Source organism: Sesamum indicum, linkage group LG6 (genome assembly GCF_026168435.1).
Source record: "Sesamum indicum cultivar Baizhima isolate 11 linkage group LG6, ASM2616843v1, whole genome shotgun sequence".
Classification (NCBI taxonomy): domain Eukaryota; kingdom Viridiplantae; phylum Streptophyta; class Magnoliopsida; order Lamiales; family Pedaliaceae; genus Sesamum; species Sesamum indicum.
The window spans coordinates 10208551-10219234 of record NC_142662.1 but is presented as its reverse complement, the minus strand read 5'-3'; the positions used below and the strand labels follow the sequence as shown (position 1 = coordinate 10219234).

The following is a 10684-nucleotide window of genomic DNA, read 5'->3' as shown; positions in this document are numbered from 1 at the left end:
TTTTGATCGAAGCTAAAAATTATAGAAAATATTAATTAATCATGATAAACAATTAATTTTTTACATTAATTTTATACTAAGTTAGTAGTATTAATTTACCCAATTAGATCATGGTCATTTATAGTGTAATAAAAAAAATATGTTTTTGATAGTCTCACCTCATTACGTAGAAAAGAGAAGATTAACACCCAAAAAACAGATTGAAGTAACAATTTTAATTTTATTATATATAATATGTATATATAAATGCATACACCTCTTCATATTCTTTTTTAAATACCCATTATGTTATATACCCTTTTGTATCCCCCATTATGATTTGTAATTATAATGATTTATGGTGTATTTTGTAACCACATTTTTTGTGGTCTATAAATACCACCATGTATTTCATTTGTAAAGAGATTTTTTGAGAGTGAATAAGAAAGTTTGTTGGAGAAATACATATATTATTTCTTTATATTCTATTAAGAGTGATAGGCCAATAAACTTAGAATTTCTCTAAGTTTATAACACGTTATCAGCACGACGTTACGTTACGATCGATCAAGGTAAAATATTAATTGTATTATTATAATTTTTATTATTTGTTTGTTTATCTCTACAATATCATAGTTACTTTTATTTTTGAATATTTCATAATAAAATATTATATATTTCAATGACTCCTGAAGTAGACATATATATATAAATTCTTGATTTTATCCCCTCAAGTGGATGTGATATTGCCTCCAGAAGCAGGCATACAATTCTTGATATTATCCCCTGAAGTGGATATATTCTATAAAATTTCATTGCTTCCTGAAGTAAGTAATGAGTTAAAATCATCTCCAGTAGTAGGTGAAATATTTTATACCAACTATGTGCAAATTTTATACCAACTATGTGCAATATCATCCCTGAAGCGATGATAAGTATATGTTTAATTTTCTCACCACCTGAAGTGTTTTGAGATAATGGCTTGATCAAGAAGCCCGATGCTTCTTCGTTTATTTATTTCATTTCTGATAATTTTTCGATAACATAGTTTTGTTTCATATGCCCATGTATGTATTTTACATGTTTTGCTAGTATTTGCAACAAAATTTATTTGTTAAGAAAATGATTTGGCATGAATACCATTTAATTGCTATTTGTAACATTATAAGATTTAAGGCAAACATTTTTATTTAATTCCATGTATACATGCCATTATAATTCATACTAATTACATGGTAACTTATATGTAACTTAATGTTAGTAATATTTCATGTCATTTTTACTTTATATCATGTGTAATACATATTATTTTACTTATATGTATATGTTGAATATTATGCTAAAAGTGTATATTAACTTGTTGTAGCTTAATGGCCAATCTCACAAAATTGGATTTCGTTGCTCTTGATGTTTCTGGAAAAAACTACCTATCATGGGTTCTTGATGCCGAACTACATTTGGCAAGTAGCAAATTGGGAGAAACAATAAAAGAAAATACTGTTGCTTCTGAGCAAGACTGTGCTAAAGCAATGATTTTGCTTCGTCATCATCTTCATGAGAGCCTGAAGTCTCAATATTTAACAGTCAAAAGTCCTTTTCAACTCTGGAAGAGTTTAAAGGATCGATTTGACCATCAAAAGACTGTAATCTTACCACGTGCAAGATATGAGTGGATACAATTACGACTGCAAGATTTCAAAACGATTGCTGAATATAATTCTGAAATGTTTCGAATTGTATCAAAGTTGAGGTTATGTGGAGAAGATGTGACGGATGAACAAATGTTGGAAAAAATATTTTCTACTTTTCATGCATCCAACCTTGTACTCCAGCAGCAGTACAGGGAACGTGGGTTCAAAACCTATTCAGAGTTGATTTCGTGCATGCTTGTTGTAGAAGAAAATAATCAGCTTTTGTTGAATAACCATCACACCCGACCCACTGGTTCTAAGCCACTTCCTGAAATTTCAGCGGCATTGCCTGAAGCAAATGCTACTTCTTCACGAAAGGGGCGTGGTCGTTACCATGGCTCACCACGGGGCCATTCTTATGGTCGTGGTCGTGGTCGTGGTCGTGGTAATGGTCGTGGTAATACATGGATCAATCCCATTATTCAGAAGCACAATGGGAACAAGGCAAAGAATCAACAAGAGAAAACTACAAATGAAGATCTTTGCTATAGATGTGGGATGTCTGGGCATTGGTCCCGTACCTGTCGTACGGTACAACATCTGGTCAAATTATACCAGGCTTCTGTAAAAGCAAAAGGTAAAGAAGTTGAGACTAATTTTGTTAAGGCTGGAATCTCAGACAATACCCACATGGATGCTTCAGATTTTTTTCAGTCTATTGAAAATGAAGATAAAAATCTCCCTGAGCTGCCCCTACAGTTTGGTGACATTACTGAGGATTTTGACATGCTTGTTGATTAGATTTGTCTCATATGTCATTAGTATGTTTCTATTATTCAGTTACGTTTACTTTCATTGATAGGGTATTTCTTTTAATCTTGTAATGCTTTTATATTTTATGAATGAAGTTTTTCTTTTACTTATTATATGTCTATTTCATTTATATAGAATGGATCAAGCCATTACAAATCTCAATGACAAGGAACATTGTCTTGTTGATAGTGCCACTAGGCATACAATTTTGAGAAACAAGAAATTTTTCTCAAGTTTGTTAATGACAAGAACAAATGTGAGTACTATTTCAGGAGTTAGTAATCTTATTGAAGGCTCCGGAAGAGCTACAATCTTGTTACCTGAAGGAACAAGATTACATATCAATGATGCCTTATATTCGAGTAAATCACAAAGGAACTTATTGAGTTTCAAGGATATTCGACAAAATGGTTTTCATATTGAAACCATGAATGAAAATGGTATCGAATATCTGTACCTTACAACATATAAAACTGGCTAGAAGCAAGTTTTAGAAAGAATGAGAACATATAGTTCTGGTTTATATGGCACATTGATAAGCTCCGTTGAAACACATAGTATCACTAACCCGAAGTTAGTTGATCAAAGTATTTTTACTTTGTGGCATGATAGACTTGGCCACCCAGGTAAAACAATGATGTATAGGATCATTGAAAATTTACATGGACACCCACTAAAGGACCTGAAGTTCCTTGTTAAAAGTAATTTCATATGTTCGGCTTGTTCTCTTGGAAAATTAATTACAAAGCCATCTATGACAAAAGTGAATGTAGAATCTCCTATGTTTCTTGAACGAATTCAAGGAGACATATGCGGGCCAATAACACCGTCATGTGGGCCATTTAAATACTTTATGGTGTTGATTGACGCATCAACACGTTGGTCACATATAAGTTTGTTGTCAACACGAAATGTTGCTTTTGCAAGACTGTTAGCCCAAATTATTAAATTGAGGGCTCATTTTCCTGATTATCCTATTAAAAGGATACGGCTAGATAATGCGGGAGAATTTACTTCTAAATCCTTCAATGATTATTGTCAATCAATTGGGATAGTTGTAGAGCATCCAGTTGCTCATGTACATACTCAAAACGGCCTGGCAGAGTCGTTAATTAAGCGGTTACAATTAATAGCTAGACCCTTATTGATGAGGTCAAAATTGCCTTCATCGTCATGAGGGCATGCAATTTTGCATGCAGCGGCTCTAATTCGTCTCAGACCTACCGCTTACCACAAATTTTCTCCATTACAATTGGTCTCCGGAAGAGAACCAAATATATCTCATTTAAAGGTGTTTGGTTGTGCGGTGTATGTCCTGATACCCCCTCCTCAACGAACTAAAATGGGGCCACAACGAAGATTGGGAATTTATGTTGGTTTTGAATCTCCCTCAATTATTAAATATCTTGAACCAATGACCAGTGATCAATTCACTGCTAGGTACTTGAATTGTCAATTTAATGAGACAGTATTCCCGGCATTAGGGGGAGTAGATAAGGAGATTAAAAGGAAAGATATTGCATGGAATGCAACATCTATGTCTTTTATGGATCCACGAACAAATGATAGTGAACTTGAAGTTCAACTGATCATACATTTGCAAAGTGTTGCAAATAGGCTACCAGAAGCGTTGATAGATACCAAAAAGATCACAAAATCACATATTCCGGCTGAAAATGTTCCAGCTCGTTTAGAAGTCCCTGAAGTGATTCTTAATAAATCAAATGCATTCTGAGTCACGAATACGCCGGAAGCGTGGTAGACCACTTGGCTCTAAAGATGCAAATCCTCGAAAGAGAAAGGAACATATCGTCTCAGTTAATCATGATATGAATGTGACCACTAGTGTCTCTAAGGATAAAATCCCTGAAGCGGTTTTATCTGAAGACTCTAAAAGTAATGAGCGAGATCTCGAGGACAGTTATGAGATGTCTATTAATTATGCTCATAACAGTTTAGGTTGGTATCATAAAGAAATTGAAATGAATGATATTTTTGCCTATTCTGTAGCCATCCAAATCATGGATGAAGATGAAAATGATCCTCAAACTATGGAGGAATGTAGACATCGAAATGATTGGAAAAGTTGGAAAAAGGTCATACAAGATGAGCTAGACTCGCTAAATAAGTGAGAAGTATTTGGACCTATAACTCCAACACCAAAAGGTGTCAAACCTGTTGGCTATAAGTGGGTGTTCATACGCAAGAGAAATGAACGAAATGAAGTTGTAAGGTACAAAGCTAGACTTGTGGCCCAAGGCTTTACTCAAAAGCCCGAAATTGATTTTACTGAAACATATTCACCTGTAGTGAATGCTACCACACTTAGATTTTTAATCAGTTTATCAGTAATTGAACAACTACAAATGCAGCTCATGGATGTGGTAACTGCATATCTGTATGGGTCATTGGATACAGATATCTATATGAGAATCCCTGAAGGATTAAAATTGCCTGAAGCATTACAGTCAAAGTCTCGTCATATGTACTCCATCAAATTGAAAAGGTCCTTGTACGGACTTAAACAATCAGGACGTATGACAATCGTCTTAGTGAGTACTTAATAAAGAAAGGATTTTGCCATAGTCAAATAAGTCCATGTTTATTCATAAAGAGGACAGAGTCGGGATTTGTAATCATAGCTGTGTATGTTGATGAGTTGAATATTATTGGATCTCCTGAAGAGATTCGACAAGCAGCTAATTACTTAAAAAGTGAGTTTGAGATGAAAGATTTAGGCACTACAAAGTATTGTCTCGGCCTGCAGTTCGAACATACTAAGGGTGGAATTTTCATTCATCAATCGAACTATATAGAAAAAGTCCTTAAGCGTTTTCATATGGACAAAGCTCATCCATTGAGTACACCTATGGTAGTTCGATCGCTTGATGTTAATAAAGATCCATTTCGTCCTCCAGCATATAACAATGAGATTTTAGGTCCAGAAGTACCATATCTCAGTGCAATTGGTGCATTGATGTATCTTGCTAATAATACCCGACCAGATATTGCATTTTCTGTTAATCTACTAGCAAGATATAGTTCAACACCAACAAAGAGACACTGGAATGGTGTTAAACACGTTCTACGTTATTTACGTGGAACAAGTGACATGGGACTATATTTTAAAAGGCATGATGATGCCAAAACAACCAAATTAGTTGGTTATTCAGATGCGGGGTATTTATCTGATCCACATAAAGCTATATCTCAATCTGGATATGTATTCATGTATGGTGGAACTGCTATTTCATGGCGTTCAACCAAACAGACTTTGGTAGCCACCTCATCAAATCATGCAGAATTAATTGCATTATACGAGGCTGGGCGTGAATGTGTATGGCTTAGATCACTAATACATTATGTGCATGAATCATGTGGACTACAATCAATCGAGAAAAGTCCCACAGTAATATATGAAGACAATGCGGCGTGCATCGCCCAAATCAAAGGATGGTTGTATTAAAGGCGACAGAACCAAGCACATATTACCAAAATTTTTCTCCACTCACGAGCTTCAAGTGGAAGGCAAAGTTGATGTTCAACAAATTTCATCAAGTCAGAACTTAGCAGATTTGTTTACGAAGGCATTACCAACAAAGTGTTCAAACAACTCATACGTAATATTGGCATGCGACACCTGAAAGATATCTGCCTCAATTGAGGGGGAGATTATACAACTGTACTCTTTTCCTTAGCCTTGGTTTTTATCTCATTGGGTTTTTCCAGGCAAGGTTTTTAACGAGGCAGGATGTATATGATAAAGAGGTATGCATTCAAGGGGGAGTATTATATATAATATGTATATATGAATGCATACACCTCTTCATATTCTTTTTTTAATACCCATTATGTTATATACCCTTTTGTATCCTCCATTATGATTTGTAATTATAATGATTTATGGTGTATTTTGTAACCACATTTTTTGTGGTCTATAAATACCACCATGTATTTCATTTGTAAAGAGATTTTTTGAGAGTGAATAAGAAAGTTTGTTGGAGAAATACATATATTATTTCTTTATATTCTATTAAGAGTGATAGGCCAATAAACTTAGAATTTCTCTAAGTTTATAACAAATTTCTAATTAATTATGGAACTTTTTTAGTAATAATAATTTTTATTTCATGACAAGGAGTCTTATAGTTTTAATAATGGCTATTATTTTCTATAAGATATTACGAGCAATAATTTTTGACAGAAAAAATGCATATAAACTTGTCAAAAAAAAAATAATTAGTGATGATCTAAGTGATGAAACAAGCAAGTTGTCAGTGATTACTTATATTAGTAATTTCATCTATAATTTTTGTCACTAATTATAATTATATAAAAGTAAGATAAAAATTATTATCACTTTGTACATATTTTTATTAACAACTTTGAAAGTATCACCTAATATTTGTCATTAATGCTCCATTTTGTTATAGTGCCTCTTATAATTGAGAAATTTAACTTTTCATTTTTTTTTTTTTTTGCATGTTTGGATGTCCCATGGTATTGGTTGGAGACTAGTCGACCCAATCAAACTGCAAAAAGGTGAAGAGCTTGAGATTGGAGGAATATATTTTTTGAAAAATCAAATTTAATATGGTGAGTCACATAACAATCCAAAAAAATTGTATAGGACCTAATTTTGAGAAAAAGAGTTTACAACAAATGGGTTGTAAGAGGAAAGAAGTGACTGGAGGATTATGTTAATGTACGTGTCGTTATCAACCCAACTTGAAGATCCTCGAGCTTTTCCACGTGGTAAAGCATCTTGATCCCATGCTATTGCACAGAGGATCTCTTTAGAGCTGCTAGCTGGTTTACAAAAGATCCCAATCCTAACGATAGATCTAGGGCCGGTTGTATAAATCCTTGTTCTTTTGTTCTAGATAAAAAAGATTTCATTCATTCATTCAAGTAGTTTCTTTTAGCCTTATTTTATTTATACTAGCTTATATAAAGGAAAGTGTCTATGTCGATATCTTTCTAGTGCAGAAAAATATTTTTGTGGCGGCATATCTAATATGCTTATCTGGAATCGGATAAACATCTTTCATGCGAAGCATTATCGACGCGACATCATTGTGCCTATTGTATTATTTCTAGATATCGTTTGGCATCGATGCCAGTACCATGTTGCTGACCTTCCGATTATCGTCGTGCCACCATCCAAACGTCATACGTTCTTCAAATGTGGAACCCTTGGACAAGGTCCTATGAAGAGACTTATCCAGATTGAAGTCTGGTCCTTGAAATTGAGGACAATCCTCATATTTCTAAGCCAATCCTTGTAGTTCGTTCTATTAAATTTGTTTGTCTCCAAAATCATAGTTAATGGATTATTAGAAATTAACATTCAAAATGTAAAGCAGAAATCAGCAAATTGATTGTAACATTAAATACAAGTTAAGACTTAGCCTTTAGTCATTAACCGCTCCCACTATTTCTTCAAAAGTCCATCACTCTCAAGTGGGATCCAGAAAATTATTTCCCAGTGGGCTTAGGATCAACAAATACAATTCTCCATGTCCCGCTTTTACGATTCACAAGGAAAAAAGTTTTGTGGGAGGTAACCATTATCATTTTCATCTAATGGGATTCCCAAGATATTTTGCCTTACCTCTTCACATAACCCCATGGACGCCAAGCGAATCACATTACTCTTCATTAGGCCCGACCTATCAACCAAATGAATATCTCAACTGTCGGCCCCACGACTCGAGAGATAGGAAAATAGGAGCATATTCCATTTGTTCACAATAATAGTGTTGCTTTCTACTATTCCAAATGTGCCACAACTCGTGAGACCACACAAGGGTGGAAGTAGCATCCACATTACATTATTGTGGATGGGAGGCTCGGAATTATCAAACCATTTGATTTAAATCTATTTTAGCCTAATATTTACTTAGACCATCTAAGTGAATTCAAGTTTGTTGTGACCGAGACCTCATCATTATAACATTTTACATGACAAAGATTTAATGATTGAGTATAAATGCATTTCAAACACATCATACATAAAAAATTAAAATATTTACCACATTAATAAACAAGCCTAGAAACCCCCGTATTGGATGATCACAAGCCCAATCCTATGTGACCCACTGAACCCCCAATGAGTCTATGGTCAATCTAGGGTGTGGCCTAACTATTACAAAATAGTAACCCATTATCATTCTAATGGGCCTTCCTCTTTGCTTTTCTTCCATCGTGAGCTCCATCCAACAGGCCTGCCTTAATCTCCTCATAAGCTTATATTTATTCAAAATAAATAAAATATCACAATCCTAACTACACTCATTATAACTAAAATTGAAAACCCCAATCAAAAGTTGGGGGAGTTCAAAAGAAGGGAGAAAGCAAAGCTTATTATTTCAAGGATAAAAATGAAAGAAGGAATTAAAACAAAGAGACATGCAGGCCTCACCGAATATAAAAGTAAACCATACATTCGGTCAATGCGCTTTGTGATCATCACTATTGTTTGTCTAATAAACAATAATTAACACATTTGTATCAAATATAAATATGTTGAACAAATAAATACAATTCATGAATTTAACAATTGATATCCAATATCAAATATCAAAAGAAAACATAATTAAATGCAGAAAATAACATACTAATAATGTAATTAAAAAATGGATAATATCCATGCATGCAATGTACAAATATTCTTTTGTTTGTTCGAAAATCGTTTTCAAATTAATTTAAGACACAATTTAATTTCAGAAAATTAGCAAAAATAAGGAAAACCAAATTTTCCAAGAAAAATGGCACAAAACGGCCCAAACGCTAAAACATCAGACGCTGTTTAATGTCGGCCGCGTGTGCGCTCGTCCTGGACGCTGCGTGCAGGCGCCCCTGTTTGTGTGCCGCGCATGCACGCCCTGTCGGCAAGTACCCGACCACACACCCTGCTGCCCAGTTTTCGGCCGGCAGGGTCGCAACGACTGTACTGCCTTATTTTTCATTGTTTTTTAATTTTTGCAATTAAAAAATTATATTAAAATTATGCATTTACAGACAAAACAATTTTCAAAAAATTCATACATATCGATAATTTAAAAGCAAAATTAATACCTATTTTCCAAACATATAATCATAAGTCAAAGCTATAAAACATGCTTCCCAAAAGCAAATTAAACACGTTGTTCATGTTCAACACATAATAACATGTTAATCCTATAGCCACAACAATGAACCGGAATTTGATACCACAATACATAATAAGATGACCGGGGAATATGATGGAAGCGTGAAATAAAAAATAAAATGAAACCGGTTCAAAGGGGTGTTTCCTTTGAAATTCCCTGGTGTTTGGTGTTTGGTGTTTGTCAAAAGCATAATAGCAAATATATAAACATGCTAGATAAGTGGCAACAAAAAGCATAGAAACAAAACATGAAACTTTACCTTTTTCTTTCTATAGGTAATCAGCAATATACGTTGTTCCCTTTACGTTCTCTAATTTCGTTTACTTGAGAATTCAAACTAGAATTCCTCTAAGTTGTCCACACCACAAAATAAAAGAGATATAGTTCGTTTTCTATTGCTAGATAGAATAAAGAACAAGAAGAAAAACAACTGCAAACAAACACTATTGTTTAGTGCTTTTGGATTGTTTTATGTTCTAACTTGAATCCAATTTAATATAGAACAAAAGGAGAATATTTAGAGGGAAAAAGAGAGCAAAATTCGTGGCTTACAGGTAGGTTATGTTGGATGTGTGTGTAGTTTTTAAATATCACATACAATTAAATTCAAAATTCAATAACTACCAAGTTTGCCTTCAAGACAACCTATACAACCACATGCATATAACCTCCAATCATGATGAAATAATGACTCCATCATGTTCATCATGGTGAGGAGTTTCAACTCATTCTTAGCTTGATCCAACCTCCCTCAAATGGGCTTGGACTTCAAGTATGCACCGAAATTAATTTAAACAAATTAAATCAAGCCCAACCAAAGTCTATTGGACAATAATTAATTAAATTAATTTTAATCAAATTACGTTCAAAGATTTATTTGATTCAGTTAAATAAATCTAAGCGCAAACACTAATTGATTGATCCAATCAAGTAATTAACCTAATAATTAATCCAATTAATTTAAAAGTATTAAGCCCAAAAATGTATTAATCCAAGTAATTAATTCTTGAGCCATCCATCAAATGGATGATTAAGTAATGATCCAATTATTTATATATTCTCCTTCTATTAATTTAACCCAATTAAGTTAATTCATTTTTTCTCGAA

The 10684-nt window shown here is 33.7% G+C and overlaps 1 protein-coding gene across 1 annotated transcript; it reads left to right on the top strand.

Moving 5' to 3' along the window:
• The first annotated feature begins 479 nt into the window (after positions 1–479).
• On the top strand, positions 480–2411 carry LOC105179303 (uncharacterized). Its single transcript, XM_011102911.2, has 2 exons — positions 480–551; positions 1346–2411. The coding sequence occupies exon 2, from the start codon at positions 1350–1352 to the stop codon at positions 2409–2411; it is 1062 nt and encodes a 353-aa protein (XP_011101213.2). The 5' UTR covers positions 480–551; positions 1346–1349.
• The last annotated feature ends 8273 nt before the right edge of the window (positions 2412–10684 follow it).